The 17307-nt window shown below is 44.3% G+C and overlaps 1 protein-coding gene across 1 annotated transcript in view; it reads left to right on the top strand.

Annotated features, from left to right (window-relative positions):
- Positions 1–17307, top strand: part of lama4 (laminin, alpha 4) — a 170466-nt gene that overhangs the window by 48531 nt on the left and 104628 nt on the right. Inside the window, exons 6-10 of the mRNA XM_067984688.1 lie at positions 1436–1536; positions 9033–9213; positions 9576–9662; positions 14008–14159; positions 15399–15509. Of these exons, the coding sequence (XP_067840789.1) occupies positions 1436–1536; positions 9033–9213; positions 9576–9662; positions 14008–14159; positions 15399–15509 (632 nt within the window). The remainder of the gene's footprint in view (positions 1–1435; positions 1537–9032; positions 9214–9575; positions 9663–14007; positions 14160–15398; positions 15510–17307) is intronic.

The raw sequence follows: 17307 nt of genomic DNA, 5'->3' as shown, positions 1-17307 counted from the left end.
ACCATCGATTTCCCAATATGTGCTCTTAATGGGAAAAGCTCCACACTGAGAGTGCACATTCAGAAAATCCACCCTTAAGTGTCAGTTTGGCTCAATTGGTAACACATCTGCCTTTGAATCAGAAGTATGCGGGTTAAAGATGCACTCCAGGATTTGAGCACATAATTTAGGCTGACATTTCAGTGCAGTACTGAGGGAATGCTTTACTGTTGGTGCTTCTGTCGAAATTGAGGCCTGTCTGCTGATTCAGGTGGACATTAAAGATCCCATGGTACTGTTTGAAAAATAATTTTTCAGGTGTTCTTCCCTGGACCAACCCCACCAAAAATAGTAACTGAGTTGAACTCATGTTGTTTGTGGGATCTTGTGTGCAATATAACTGCTGCATCCACCTACATAGCAACTGTAACTATACTTCAAAAGTAATTCATTGTGAAGTGCTCTGGGCCATCCTGAGAGATGTGAAAAGTGCTATATAAATGCAAGTCTTTCCAAATGATTTAAGAATCATGCCTTGATTCTTGTAACATGCCTTGTAACATTGCATTGCAGCAGATAAAATAATCTGGAATTTCCTGGAAAGTTTTAGCCTAGTAAGAGCGTTGTGCATTTTTTTTGGCGAGGAGATTTCCGCATACCTGATTTACGTTGGTTTTACATTGAAACGTTGATACAAGCCCATTTCCTCGATTGTTTATGATGCTTTCAAGATACCTCCGCCAAAACCCTCTGCCACTCATTTATATAGATCCACTCCCCCATGCAAAAGATTCAGTTCATGCGAGTTTCCTGTACTTATGCGCTGACATAGATTTATTCCCAAAAATAAAGGCACAGTGAAAATGAGATTTCTGGAGTTTCATAACGATTTTCTTCAAGTTTTTTTAAAATTCTTCTCACTGAGGCCTGCACTATACTTAACCAAAATGCTGTCAGTTTTAGTGTATCCAGAATTGTTCAGATCCTCATTCCCTCCCACCGCTCCCCCACGCCCCCACCACCCCACCACCACATGTTCAGAAGGACTAAGCAGCTAGAATGGCCTTTCCAATGGGCATACCCCAGTCCTGCATAATAATGGCAGTGGAGCAACAGAGGCAAGAGGCGCTGAGAATGAGGTGCCATTGCAAAAGAGAGCAGTCCACTCATTAATCCTATTGGTGGCGCTGCATTTGCACTTATTTTAAGTTGGTTTTAAAATTCCGGTGTAGGCAAATTAACTCTGCAGGAAATTTGGTCGTAAGTTCCTGGCGGCAAGATCGGCAAGTACAATCCAGGAACTTCGGGGCCAATGTCTGCGACCGCAGAAGCTTGTTTTTCATGAAAATGCAGCATACAAGTGTCTCAAATTACTCAAAAGTTGCCAATTCTCCATTAATCAATGTGGATTGTAAATTACCTTGAAATTAAAAAAGTTATCTATGTTTTCTAAAAGACTGTCCCTGTCAGAAATGTGGTACGGATGAGTGTGATCGTGTAACCGGGCAGTGTCGCTGTAAGCCAGGAGTGACGGGAGCCTTCTGTGACCACTGTGAGGTGAGTGAATCAAATAATGTTTGGACCATTGGATGTGATAATATAGGATAACTAGTCAATCTCCCATGGCATTGCACATGGAGTCAAGGCCAAGTACAGTATTCAAGTCAAGCAGGGTTAGAGGGTGGGAAGATAATTGGAATTAAATGGGGGAAGGAAGAGAAATGAAGAGAGGAGACGAGATGGGAGTGGAGGAGATGAGTTGAGAAGGAAAGAGGAGGGGACAAGGGGAGAGAAAAGAGGTGGAGGATGTGGGAAAGGGATTTGGAGATGGAAGACAGGAAGGGGTGAGGGTGAGAGGAAGAGACAGGGGACGATGGACGAAGGTAGAAACAGTGGGGAGAAACAATGGAGCAAAGGCCGAGAAACTGCCTCAGATTGGGGTGGGGTATGTCCCCTTCCCTTGAATAGACATGTGGGGGAGGGGCATCAGACCCATATATTCCTTTGAGTGAAGTTCTGGGCAGAAGGCCAACCTTCCTGCTCTGTGGGAAGGTTGGGGGAGATTCTCTACCTTTATGGGAGGGAGGTTCTGTTAATTGGGGGCATGAGTTTCCAGTTCAGTGGGGGCAGGGAGAAACTAGGACCTGTTTTTTCTGCTGAACAGGTGGGAGTGCCCATCTTCCTATTCAGTAGATGGATGGAAGGCCGATTCAGTGTTACTCAACCTGTATACCATTTTATGGACTCAACAACACCATCCCATGTTCTCAGAAATCGAGGAGATATGGTAAAAAGCTGGCAGCTCCAGGTTCAGGTCATCCACGAAGACAAAGGTGCTGCTTCCCAGCAGGGAGGGGTGCACTGGGGGGATAGGACTGTGGCTTTGACTGAGAACATTGTACTTTCTACATACCATTGCACTACTACAAAACAGTGATTTATGTCAGGGTCATTTAAATGTGGTTGTGCTCGTAAAAGTTACCCATGCTTCTGATTTCCATTTCTCCTTAAAAAGAAAATTGACTGGTGACACAGAAGGCTTTGATTTTTTTTGATGCTTTCTTTATAATTCAGGTGAGGAGAAGATTTCAGAGCTCATAAAATGAAGGGATAATCATAAAGCTTAAGAATATTGGTAGTCAGAGGGATTTGGACGTCCTTGTACATGAATCACAGGTACAGCAAGCAATGAGGAAGGCAAATGGTATGTTTGCCTTTATTGCAAGGGGGTTGGAGTAGAAGAGTAAGGAAGTCTTGCTGCAATTATAAAGGGCTCTGGTGAGACCACACCTGGAGCACTGTGTACAGTTTTGGACTCCGTACCTAAGAAAGGATATTCTTGCCTTAGAGGGGGTGCAACGAAGGTTCACTAGATTGATTTCTTGGATGAGAGGATTGTTCTATGAGGGGAGATTGAGTAGAATGGGCCTAAACTCTCTGGAGTTTAGAAGAATGAGAGGTGATCTCATTGAAACATATGAAATTCTTAGAGAGCTTGACAGGGTAGATGCTGAGAAGCTGTTTCCTCTGGCTGGAGAATCTAGAACTTGGGGTCATAGACTCAAGATAAGTGGTCGGCCATTTAGGACAGAGATGAGGAAAAATGTCTTCACTCAGAGGGTTGTGAATCTTTGGAATCCTCTACCCCAGAGGGCTATGAATGCTGAGTCGTTGAGTATATTCAAGACTGAGATCGATAGATTTTTGGATACTAAGGGGATCATGGGCTATGGGGCTAGGGCGAGAAAGTGGAGTTGAGGTAGAAGATCAGCCACTATCTTATTGAATGGCGGAGCAGGCTCGAGGGGCCATATGGCCTACTCCTGTTCCTATTTCTTATGTTCTTGAGCTACCTCCAACTGACAGTGGGGCTGTCATTTATCAGTATTTCTGCCCCACTGTACATCATGGTTTACATAAGGTGACCATAACAGAACCACCTGCAGGTGCAGTACCAACAGAATGTTGCAGCCACTCACCATTTTTAATATATCATATAAATTCACAAATTAAAAGGGTGCCATTAAAAAGAAGCATTTCATGATGAAAGCATTTTAAATTAAGGCCCCTCTGCACCACATAATAGCATTTATTAACACATGAAAAGGCTTTATGAGCATCTTTGATTTTCAACATCTCTGCCTGTTCTAAGAAAATGTTACAAAAACCTAATGGGGGTGGAACTGAACATGGGCGGGGTGGCGAAACAGGCAGAATCACTGACCGTAATGAGACACGCCTGATATTCAATTCGATTGAAGTCAATGAAACAGAATATCGAGCGGAGCGTATATGAGGCAAAATGGAATATCAGGCGGAGCGTATATGAGGCAAAATGGAATATCAGGCGGAGCGTATATTTTTTTAAAATTCATTCACGGGATGTGGGCGTCGCTGGCAAGGCCGGCATTTATTGCCCATCCCTAATTGCCCTCGAGAAGGTGACCGACGTGTTACCGTCTGGTTTGCGTCCCCCGCCCATGTCCAATTCACCCCCCACATCTCGACAACTAGATGTTTTTAATGAAGCTAAGAGAGGAAGATTGGGTTTGTTTTCCTTGGAGCAGAGGAGGCTGAGGGGGGACATGATTGAGGTATACTAAATTATGAGGGGCACAGATAGGATGGATACTAAGGAGCTTTTTCCCTTCGTTGAGGGTTCTATAACAAGGGGGCATAGATTCAAGGTAAAAGGCGGGAGGTTTAGAGGGGATTTGAGAAAGAACTTTTTCACCCAGAGGGTGGTTGGAGTCTGGAACTCACTGCCTGAGAGGGTTGTGGAGGCAGGAACCCTCACAACATTCAAGAAGCATTTGGATGAGCACTTGAAATGCCATAGCATACAAGGCTACGGACCAAATGCTGGAATATGGGATTAGATTAGACTGGGCTTGATGGCCGGCGCGGACATGATGGGCCGAAGGGCCTCTATCCGTGCTGTATAACTCTATGACTCTATGACTCTATGAAGTCACATGCAATGGGCATGATTTTAAAATGAAAGTGCGGCTGCGTTGGGTGCGGGGGGGCAAACAAAATCGGGAATTTCTGGAGCGGGAAGGAATCCCGGCTCCAACCCGCCGAAAAACGTGCACGACCAGACCCATCTGGGTGCGCGCGCTATTCACCAGCCCGGAAGTCCCGCTGGCTTTAATTGCCGATATTTAATCCTACTCGAAATCTGCCTTAATATAAATAACAATGATGGCAAACGATTTCAATGCTGCATCAATGTGTTTCCCATGCTGTGTGAAGCCGCCATGGGGAACGAGTCGTGTTTCAGCCAGCAGCCATTTGGACATTTAAATCCCTGTTTAACAGATGGTGATAAAAGGTGAGTTATTGCAGCAGGGTACTCAGTTCTCTCAGACAAACTTTTAGCTGGGAGATTTTTGTGTTTAGACTTGGTTCACACTCAGAATTGTTCTGTTTACACATTTTACCTACTTTTTGGACCCACTCAAACTGACACCATCAGGATGGGGTGGGGGGTGGGGGTGGGATTGTGATGGCTGCATTAACCAGTACATCCGAGGAGGAGGAACATCACCATCCTCGCCAGGCACGGCGTGCACTTCCACCACTTGCAGCGCCACAACACAGAGGTCCGCCACAGGCACCTGCACAACAGCAGAGAGGGCAACAACAGAGGGACTGACATCGCAGGAGGCACTACCCCCGTGAGAGGGTCTACAGATCGAGGCTGAGCTGCTTAGACCTCTCTGAGGAGCAGTGCCTACGAAGGCTCAGAGTGAGTCACCAGGTGCTCGCAAACACCTGCAGCCTCCTTCATGCCGAGCTGCTCTCAGCTGGGCCTGGTGACATTGCATTGCCCGTCGAAGTTAAAGTGACCACTGCTTCTTCATCTCTGGATCATTCCAGGGCACCACCAGTGACATCGCCGGGGTCTCTCAGTCGTCTGCACACATGTACATAAGACAGGTCACCAATGGTTTGTTTCGCAGGGTGTCCCGCTACATCAATTTCCCCATGGACGACCTGAGCCAGACGGAGAGGGCAGTGGGATTCCACTCTGTGCTTGGCTTCCCACATGTACAGGATGCAATCGATTGCACGCATATAGCAATCCGAGCACCTCCACACGAGCCAGGACTGTTCATCAACAGAAAGGGATATCACTCGATAAATGCACAGCTCATTTGTGACCACCAGAAAGGATTTCTTCATGTGTGTGTGAGATTCCTTGGCAGCTGCCATGATTCCTTTATTCTGAGGAAATCCAACATTCCGGCCCTCTTCCAAGCACCAAACAGCCTTAAGGGCTGGCTCCTCGGAGACAAGGGATATCCCCTGCATACGTGGCTCATGACACCTCTGAGGAACCCCATCACCGAGCAACAGCGTCGATACAATGACAGTCACATCACCACCAGGTCTATAATTCAACATGCGATAGGACTGCTGACGATGCGATTTTGGTTCCTGGTTCAGTCTGGAGGAGCACTTCAATACCCACCAGCGAGAGTGAGTCGAATTATTGTCATCTGTTGCGTCCTGCACAACAAGGCGCAACAGAGGGGATTACTGGTTGATGTGGACCCATGCCCTCATCCATCATCCACATCTGCTATCAACATTGAGAAGGAGGAGGAACTCACCGGCTGAGCAGCGGCTCATCTGGCTGCTTGTGAGGCCAGGGCGTCATTAATATTTGAACGAGTATCATAAGGAGATCACAAAGTGAGAATAGTCCAGTCCGCAGACCATCTGGAAAGAACAGCGCCAACACCAGCACCACACCTCCCGTCCTGCAACTACACATACACCCACTGTAAACTCACCCATTGGGTGGCATCAAGTCTCGCAGCTCATGATGAAGCACATGAAAGGGTGCTATCACAAAAGGCAGCCAAGAATGGGCAAGACATAGCAGTAGTGGTGTGAAGTATAACATTTAATGTGACTTTATCAAAAACCAAATATAAATGAAAAACATGACAGTCTGTCAGACACCCTTGTGCATCCCCTTCATGATCACAAATCCTAGGCCTTCCTCGTCCTACCGCTTCTACGTGGTGCAACCCCAGTGGCTGCAGCTGAGGTAGTGGCAGGTTGCTCATGTTCATGCCCTGACTGCTTAGATGCTTTTGACCTACGTCCTCTGGGTTTCGGAGCCCGAGAGGACCCCACCAATTACTGCTCCACCTGCACCTTTACAGGGGCAGACTAGGCCACCTGGACAGGAGGCAGCATTGCATGTACTGGTTGAGAGGGGAGCATTAGGCGAGACTTGGGAGCGCTTTGAGTGGTATCTCCACTTCCATTTCCCCTTTCAACATCATCCCTTTCCTAGGCCAGGTCCAAATTACTCCTACCACCCTGCTGGACAACAGTTTGGAGGACACGTGATGCTTTGGAAGCTCAGTTGTAAAGTTTCTGCCTGCCTGTTTAAGGCGGCAGAATGTTGTTCACCCTGAGTCCGAACGGTCATTGTCAGGGCCTAAATGGACTCATTTGTGAGCCATGCATGAAACTCAATGGAGGCTAGCCTTCTCTCCATCGCAGACATTCCTGCACTTATCTGCGCCACTATCTCAGACATTCCCACACGTAACTGTGCCACCATTCCACTAATGCAGGAGTTAGACTTCTCCATCCTCTCTGCTATTGTGGAGAGTGTGCGTGGCACCTGTTCCAGTACCTCGCAAATGTGCTGCTGTCTCTCGATCATTCTCCTTTTAAAGGGTGGCCCCCGGGGTTCAGCATCTGCATCCAGCTGAGCAGAGCTTGGAGAGCAGTGCGCCCACCGATGTGGACTCTCTACAGCTGCTCCTGCCACCAGTGTCTGCTCGTGCTCACTTGTGTGTGGTGACTCACCAGGTGCCAACCCAACTAACTGACTACTAGAACCCACGGAGGTGTGAGTATCTGCGCTGGTGGATGGCTCACTAAGATGTGACGGTGCTCCCTCAGAGGCCGGGAGCTCCTCTGAGGAAATGCCCTCTCCCCTCGCTGCGGTTGTTGAAGGACCTGGAAGAGAACAGAAGGCAATATTAAGCATCATCACAGATGTGCATTGTTTGATGAGCATACTGAGGTGTTGAACATGGCAAGCATTGTTAACTTCAATTCATGTGCGTGATCAATGTTAAAGTTGCGTCACCAGACGTTTGTGGGGTGCCAGTCTCAGCGTCCTCAGCGGACAGGCACTCGAGGGTGTGGCTGATCCCCAGCACCTCCTCCTCCGTGTCTGTGAGGACCACTATTTGTTATGACCCCCCCTCCAGTCCTCGCTTTCTCGTGTGCATTTTGTGCTCTCTTCTCCTAGAAGGGGAGAAAGTACAGAGGAGTGAGTGAGTGATGGTGAAGTGGTCAGCTGATGAATGCATTGCTTTAGGTGAGGCTGACTGTGAAAAAGATACATCAGAGGGTGAGTATCAGACAGAGACATCATATTGGATCAGGATTGGGGTGTGTGGTCATGGTGGGGTCATAAATGGGGAGGTGAGGAAGTGCTGAGGAAATGAAGGTAAGTTGAGAATGAGCCTTAAGTGGGTGTGAGGAGTGATGTGATGGAGTAGTCTTGGCAGAATGATATGAGGGGGGTTGGGGGTGGTGGTGATGCGGTACATGGAATGCAGGAGAATCAGTAAGTGTACTCACTATTGCTGACCTAGTTAGGTCATTGAAATGCTTCCTGCACTGGATCCAGGTATGGGATATGTTGCTGCAGCCGGTGACCTCCTCTGCCACCTCAAGCCAGGCCTTCTTGATGGCAAAGGCAGGGCGCTTCCTCCTGTCAGCCGGGTAAAATAGTTCCCTCCTTCTCCCCACCCCGGCCAGCAGCACCTCAAGTGAGGCGTCACTGAATCTTGGAGCTGGTTTGCCCCTCTGCTGCTCCATACTGTGTCCTTGCTCCAGCAAAAGCCATTGGTGCAATGGCCCTTTAAATCCAGACGCTCCAGCTGACAGGAGTCATGCAGGTGCGTAGTCTTCCCGCTGCGCAGCTTTTGGACGGCAACCCCGGAAACAACATTTAGAGGCACCAATTAAGTCGTGATCGGGTGGAGAACCATAAGATTTTATAATTCGGGTGACCCGCACGCCCACTGACCCTCCCCTCCGCTGCCATCCTGCCAGCATTTTAAAATCGTGCCCAATGTGTGCACTCTGCATCCAGCAGTTTACAGCAGTATGATTAGGAGGAAAGCACTAGTCTTACTTTCAGCTCAGTGATGATGCAGGATACTAGATGGTGTATTAATATGAGTGAGATTTTCTACCTCTTCCATAGGTGTAGGAAAAAAACTAACACCATTGGACTTCTGTATCTTAAATCATGGCTCCTACTGTCCTAACGGTACATCACTGAAGAAAATGAGTCCAAATCTAAGATATAAATCCGAACAGCGATTCATAGAAAATAGTTGCTATCTCTTCTGTTTATAAATGAAGTAATTAGATCAGGAACTACCTTGCTCAAAATTACTGCTAATTGTTTTTTTTAAATCTAGCTCAGATTAATAAATTCAAAGCTACAGTTAACAGTGTCAGCGTTTTTAATTGTTTTATATTTTGTTCCTTCTTTGCAGCTTGGTTACTACGGATATAGCAGTTGTTCTGGATGTTTGAGATGTGAGTGTGCTCTGGCTTCCAAGGATGAATATTGTGACTCTTTGAGTGGACGGTGCATGTGCCTACCCGGAGTCACAGGAAAGCGTTGTAACCGCTGCCTGTACGGGTTCTGGAATTACGGACTGACTGGGTGCCAGAGTAAGTTCAATGCATTAAATTTAGGAGAAAGAGAAAGGCTTTAATGGGAATAGCAACGGACAAAGAAAACAAAAGAAGAAAGGAAATAAATAAGAAGAAATAAAAGAGTTTAAAGTCAGCTCTTGTAGAAGCAGTTCAAAGTAATCCATTGTGTGAAGCACTTTGAGACGTCTTGATCTGAGAAGGCACTATGTAATTGCAAGCATTATTATTAACTTAAACAGCAAGAGATCTTAATACTTTTCATGGCACTATTTAATAAAGATGTTACATGCATTTCTTTGTCCAAACAAAATAATTCTGATAAAGCCCGTAATCACACGTTATAATTTCAGAAATTAATTTGTTTCTCTCGTCTGCAGGGTGTGAATGTGAAGGGCACTGTGACAGTGAGACAGGAGAATGTCTGTCAGCACCCACTGAGCCCCCAACTGACTGCTCAGTTGTCAGTAAGTACTTTCTTTCAACTAAGCCCTTCAACTATAATTCCAGATGACCCCACTGAACCCTGGCTGTGCTTTCCTACAATTGTGTTAAAGTAAAATAGGAAAACTCAGGATATCCCTGCTCCTGCAGCAGTGACAAATTGAAGTGCAACAGTGTGGCTCCTTTTCCAATGAATTGTATTGGCTTGGCACCTTCAGAACTGATTCACCAAACATAACGTTTGGTGGTGTACTTAAATAAGTAATGTGATTATCCTACTAATTATCTGTGTCTGAAATTATACACCTTTTTTCAGGCCCAAGCCATTCTTTATACCAAAGCCAGTAGTCTATTCTAAACACTGAAAATACTTAATGGTGCCAGCCATTAATGAGGTCAGTGTAACTGTCTCAAAAATTCTAAGTTATTTAAAGTAAAAATAATACAGCCACAGGAACTAGAGTCTCAAGTAAGAGAATATGAAATACAGAAGCTTGGTAATTACAGCACTAGAACATTTGAATGGAATGCTAGTTAAATGTCTGTAAGGAGTTTGTCAAGTGCCTAAAGAAAAAGTTGGGTTGTATTTTTCCAATGAACAAAATGGGGGGAATTTTAACCCCCAAGTTAAAATAACACAAATTTGCAGTGCAACCGCAACCCATCTTCAACATGCCCATTTCTGGGTTTAACGGAGATGGATCAGAGGCGGGTCAGGGGGCAGACGAGCAACTTGAGACTCTAGTTCCTGTGGCTGTATTATTTTTACTTTAAATAACTTAGAATTTTTGAGACAGTTACACTGACCACATTAATGGCTGGCACCATTAAGTATTTTCAGTGTTTAGAATAGATTACTGGCTTTGGTATAAAGAATGGCTTGGGCCTGAAAAGAGGTGTATAATTTTAGCCGCAGATAATTAGTAGGATAATCACATTACTTATTTAAGTACACCACCAAACGTTATGTTTGGTGAATCAGTTCTGAAGGTGCCAAGCCAATACAATTCATTGGGGAAGGAGCCACACTGTTGCACTTCAATTTGTCACTGCTGCAGGAGCAGGCTGCTGCCTCCATTTTACCTAAATTTTTATTTTTAATCCATGGAGGCCGAGTTTCCCGGGTTGCGGGATTCCCGGCAGGTATAAGGAGGTGAGAAGGGCTGGATCCATGAGGTAAGTGCATTTAAATCACTGCTTATGGGCCGGAAGGAGCAGGAGTGCTTCCCCAGGCCCCCCCAAGCTAACCTCTTTACAGACCCCGCGATCGGACCCCGCAATTTCCAACTCCCCCCCTGCTCCCCACCGCGATCTCCGACTGCTTACCCTCCCACGATGTCAAACTGTTCACCACCCCCACGATCTTACCCCACCCCCCCCCCCCCCGCAATTGGCAACCCTCCCATCCAAACCTCAAAGACCCCGCTCTCTCTCCGAGCCCCACCCCCACCCCCATCTAAACCCCAAAGATCCCGATCGTTCCCCGGCTGCTTTCCCATCCAACAGGTAGCCAGCCTATCAATCTGACTGGCTGTCGGGCGCTAAACCTGTTGAAAAAATTTAAAAGACTTCCTACCATCAAAATCGTCACGACGTGTGGGAAAACCTTACTTCCGGGTTTCCAGTCTGAAAATCCTCCGCCACCCCCCCCACCACCCCTCCACCCCCACCAGCTCTCTTCCTGCCTCCGAGTTAATATTTAGTTTCTAATGTTTCACAAAGAAATGCTGCTGACTAATGGTCACTAGAGTGTTTTATCTTTTGGCACACAGCATGTTATTAGTAACTAGAAGATATGAAAGCTTTTACACTAAATTGAAAATATTGAACATTTTGCAGCTTATTTTTAGACAATCTGTAATTTATAATATTTGTATGCATTAGTTCAAGGAGAAAATACAGCAGTAAAGCCATATTTGTTCTTTGAGTCCTGCCGTATAGAGTTGACCTTCGCTTTGTGCCTTTCTTAACTATATAGCTTAGATTTTGAATTTATTACAAAGGGAATTGTAACTATAACCCTTTGTCTTGCTGTCTATTTAATGCTCCAGTTATACTGCACCAAGTTATCCAGTGCATTTATCATGAACTGGCAAACAAGTGTACTGCCTGTTAACACCATTCTTGAATTAGGTAACATAGAGTTCTACGTATACATACTTAACAGGTGCACACCAATCTGTTCATCGGACCCTAGCTGCTGGAGAAATTTCTAATCTTCTAACATTAGAAAGTTAAAGGCATTGTGATGCTGCCCAAGTATGTTTGAGACGTTACAGAGCTGATAATGCAATCACAGCTGCACAGTGCTGGGACTGCTGCTCCAGAGGCAGTCTGTGTACTGGGCACACAAGTGAACTGAACTCACCCCATAATGTTAGGTCAGCTCAATATAACACTAAAATTTTGCTGTAAGAGCATTGCTCAAGATGCACTGGGAGAGTGCCAGGTTTGTGGGCTGGGATTTCCAGCTCCAGCTGCAAGTAAGCGGCTGTTGACTCCTTGAAAAGAAAGGATTTTCTGAGGGTGGGGTGGGGGGAGGGCAGGAGCATGGTGGCAGAGGAAACCAGCCTTTTAAGGCCCAAAAGTCCAACAAGAGACAAACTGGGAGACTTGGTGATAAGTCAGAGCCACCCATTTGAAAAAGAATTCTGCAGACCCTCCCTTGCTGCTCAAGCACTGTTGTCATATTATGGGGAACAGGCCTAATTACAATATAAAATGGGACCTTAATGAGCCTTGTGCACATTTTCTCTGCAGGCTTCCAGCCGTTATGTTCTAACCAATGACAATGGGACACATCAGGTACATTGGATATGGAAGCCTTTGCACCGAATTAAAGAAAGAACCAGCACCTGATAATAAGGGCAGCAGGCGCCTAATGCCCATCAACTGTTTTAAGTTTAAAATGTTGTTTTGCAGCTTGCAAAATAATTGCACCATACACACAGGTGTGGGAGACATTGTCATGCAGGTGGTCTTGATACTAACACTAAACTATCCATTTCTCAAAAATGAGTACCATTATAATGCACATTCGGTATTAATATGGTGCAAAAAGATATCCCACATTACTGCCAAATGTGCAGCGTAACTTGAGCAATAAGCACAGGCCCATCAGTCACATTAGTGAAGCAGGAGGAGGAGTTCCCCACCTTCTTTTCCTGTAGTTATGGTAATGAGCTGGTTGAATATAAGAGTGTCCCAACAAGCTGGTGGAGAGTTTTGGTGGAACCCCCATTCCCAACTGGAGGATCTGAGGGAAGCCTGTCAGCAAGCTGAAGAGGACCCCAAAAATAAGCACAACATTTTTTAACTACTCACCCAGTGGCCCTTTGGGCAGTGGGCCTTCTAGCTGCTGTTCTCCTCTGCGCCCAAATTCCTGTTATGCAGTCCTCTCACGTGAAGCTCTGCGCTGCAAGGGCTAATGCATAAAATTTAACCTTAGAATTAAATATCAGGTGCTCTATAATGTTTAGTAACCATTTTAGCTGTACTCTTATGGTTTAGTATATTATCAGAACTCATTAATTATAAATAATCTGCTATATAATTTATGTTAAGTAATTGACAATCCCTGTGATTCATGAAAAGATTTAGGATGATGTGATCCCTTTGGATATTTTTCTTCAGTGGCAAATAATGAAACTACAAATAGATTTATTGTGGGCACAAGTCAGAGCAATAAAGGATCAACTGCTAAACTCAGTCCAAACCAGTTTTCAAACCATATACGCGGGATGGGGGTTTTAGATTATTTATTTGATTATTTTTTCTTCCCCTCCTTTTCTCTGAAAGTCTTGACTCCTTGCTTTGGGCATCCTCCAATATCTTGCCCATTATTTTAATGTGATTCCAGTCAGTGAGTGTTGGCAGGCTATTCAACCATAGGAACCTCAGAGCAAACCCCAGTCTTGTTCTCACTTGACATCAGCCTATGCTCATTTCCATTAAGAGGCACTTGATAGTGATGAAGACTGGATCCTGGCTGATTTTCACCTCCCTAACCCAGGGACGCTGAACCCAATTATATTACCCCCCCTCACCAACCCAGCATAGATGAGCTAACTTACCGTAGAGTGGGGATTGAACCTAGCAAAAACCTGGTCTGTATAACTGTATAATAAACATTTCTGAAACTTACATACATGGCAGATTCCCTTGCCCTAGTAGGAAAGCCACATTCAAAAGAAGCCTAAATTGGGGATAGAGCTATAACACTGTGGATTATGTGATCCACACTCCCTTTGACCCTACAGTTCCATCACCTTTGACAATGAAAAACAAACTGAAAGGGCCTTGTGTTGTTCCTGATAACATTTCAATACCCTTGCCTCTAATTGCGTATCTGTTCTTTTATCTCAACAGGATGTGATAAGTGTGTCTGGGACTTAACTGAGGACATAAAGTTAGCAGGATCATCACTCGAAGATGCTAAGTCCAGTGTTTTAAATGTTATTACCGGAGATGCCATTAATAACCGCTTGAAACAATTCAATTTCACAGCAATCCATTTCAACGTAAGTGCTAGCAGTAGAACAATAACAGTCAAATAGGGCTGGGACTCAGCTAGACTGAAATGTATTCATAAGTTTAGTATTTGTTTTGTCCTAATTAGATATATTATTGCTGCTGTATCAATGAGGTGTAAAGTTGACTTTGAATTTATACCACAAAAAATTTCATACAGCTTTAACATTTTCCCAACAGATGGGGTTTGTTGAGTCTTAGAGGGTAGTGTTGGACAAATTCGATCTGTAAAAGGCAGATTGAGACAGAAAGGAGCACATGGCTAAGGGAAATGGTGTAATGAACAGCATGCACAATATAATTGAGCTGCTTAATGAATAGAAGTAATCTTGTGGCATTTATTCACTGTTACAGTTCCCCCTAAGCTCATGAGCTCCCAATATATTTCCATTTTATAGAATTCATTCATTATGTGGAATGATAAAATACCTTTCTGTATTCTGATTGCTATAAACAAATCAGGGCTATTACTAGATGCAAATTTGTTCAAACCTGTTGTACTTCTTAGCCCCAAAAATGAGTAGGACATGTACTGGCAGGTAAACAGGATCGTGCTGGTAGCCTTCAGCACTGACCCACCAGAGTTTGCGAAGTCAATGGGACGCACTCATGCCACCATGAATGTTCAATTGCCCCATTCTACTGGAAACTCTAGCGACTGGTTGCTACTATGGGGGTGGGGGGAATTACCCAGACCCCCCACCTGGAGACCATATACTGCCTCTTCCCCAGCACAAGGGAGTTCCCGACCCCTCACCATCAGATGGGTTGGCATTGTAAGAGACAGAAAGAGGCTCCATCTCTTACAAGACCAACTAATGTCAGGACCTCATGTATTCGGGTCCTGGCTTTTTTCAAAGCCGTTCTGACACACTCCTGCCAGTGTTACTCCCTTGTCTTTTGTTGCTGATCCACTTTTGAGGATAATTTTGTGCTATAGACTGGTGCCCTGGTGAGAAATGGAATGAAACTGGACCATATCTTATTTAGGATCCTTAGTAACCATTATCTGTTTGGGCTGCATTTAAAATTGAACTCGGATGGTTAAAGGACAGTGTTCAGACACATTGCAGCACTAAGTTTCTCAGTGGACACTCTGCTTGCAACCATTGATACACCTGTTTCATCTGAAGAGTAATCATATTAAAAAGTCTGCAATAAAATCTATGGTAACAATGTTTATATCTTAGTAGCAAAGTATTCACCATTCATTGTTTCTTATAATACAGACCCAGATTGCAGAGATGAGGAAACAATCAGAATCACAGAAACTTAAGATAGACGATATTGAAGCAGCAATCGTGAACCTCATTTCCGATCTCAACACGCTGTCTGAAAAGGTGCATATATTTGCTTTGACTTAAAGAGAACTCATCTTATTGTAAAAATGACATATTTTGTTAAGTGTGTGAATTGGATCTTCCTAATGAAATTAATCTCAAATGATTCATAGGATAATGTGCATTATGATAATCTTTGCAAATTTTAACTCTGACATACATCTTACATTTAATAGTTTTGCATAATAGTCATGGCTTATATTCTTCTAATCTTTATAATCTCATTGAAAATTAAAGGCCTGTAAGAAACTCATACTTGCTTGCCAGTAAGCTACATCTGCTAAGAAGGGAAAAGCCAGATATCTCATGATTAGGCTAGCCTTGGGAGTGCATAATATGTAGGTTTAAAGCAGTGCCAATGCAATTTCTGGCAAAAATCAATCACTGAACAGCCTGCTCCAGGATTCTGCTGTCACATTATCCTATGTGCTGCTACTGCTGTATTAATGTAGAGCAAGACAAAATGAATGGGAAAGTTAAGAACATGTTGCATAGGGTAGAGTGGTTTGTAATACTATGACGATTGTAAAAGAAAAAATTATTACCATAGTCATTAATGGGATTCAAATGATTCAGTAAAATTTCTGTATCAAGAGCTATGTTCTATGTTGCTCATCCATTTCTGCCATCCAGCTTTCTTATCTAATTTCCACCTTCTGTAGCAAACTGACTGCTGTCTGAGCAGCACCAACTACGACCATAATATCATAAGAACATAAGAAATAGGAGCAGGAGTAGGCCATACAGCCCCTCAAGCCTGCACTGCCATTCAATAAGATCTTCTACCTCAACTTCACCTTCTTAGCCTATTCCCACATCCCTTGATTCCTTAGTGTCCAAAAATCTATTGATCTCAGTTTTGAATATACTCAACGACTGAGCATCCACAGTCCTATGGGGTAGAGAATTCTAAAGATTCACAACGCCTGAGTGAAGAAATTTTTCCTCATCTTGGTCCTAATTGGCCAACCCCTTATCTTGAGGCTATGACAACTAGTTCTAGACTCTCCAGCCAGGGGAAACAGCCTCTCAGCATCTACTCTGTCAAGCCCTCTAAGAATTTTATACGTTTCAATGAAATCACCTCTCATTCTTCTAAAGTCCAAAGAATATAGGCCCATTCTTTTAAATCTCACCTCATTGGACAACTCTCTCACCCCAGGAATCAATCTAGTGAACCTTCGTAGCACCCCCTCTAAGGCAAGTATATCCTTCCTCAGGTAAGGAGAGCAAAACTGTACACAGTACTCCAGATGTGGTCTCATCAGAGCTCTATATAATTGCAGCAAGCCCTCCTTACTTTTATACTCCAACCCCATTACAATAAAGGCTAACATATCATTTACCTTATAATTGCTTGCTGTACCTGCATGTTAACTTTCTATGATTCGTGTAAAAGGACACCCAAACCCCTTTGATTACCAACATTTCTTAGTCTCTCACCTTATAAAATATATTCTGCTTTTCTATTCTTCCTACCAAAGTGTAAAATTTCACATTTCCCCACATTATACTCCATCTGCAACCTTCTCGCCCACTCACTTAACCTGTCTATATCCCTTTCCAACCTTTTTGCGTACTCCTCACAGCTTACTTTCCCACCTAGCTTTTATTGTCAGAAAACTTAGATACATTACATTCGGTCATCTCATCTAAGTCATTAATATAGATTGTAAAAAACTGAGGCCCAAGCACTGATCCTTGTGGCACCCCACTAGTTACAGCCTGCCAACCTGAAAATGACCCGTTTATTCCTATTCTCTGCTTTCTGTCCGTTAACCAATCCTCAATCCATGCT

The sequence above is a fragment of the Heptranchias perlo genome, chromosome 5 (genome assembly GCF_035084215.1).
Source record: "Heptranchias perlo isolate sHepPer1 chromosome 5, sHepPer1.hap1, whole genome shotgun sequence".
Lineage (NCBI taxonomy): Eukaryota > Metazoa > Chordata > Chondrichthyes > Hexanchiformes > Hexanchidae > Heptranchias > Heptranchias perlo.
This window is presented reverse-complemented; position numbering and strand designations above follow the sequence as displayed.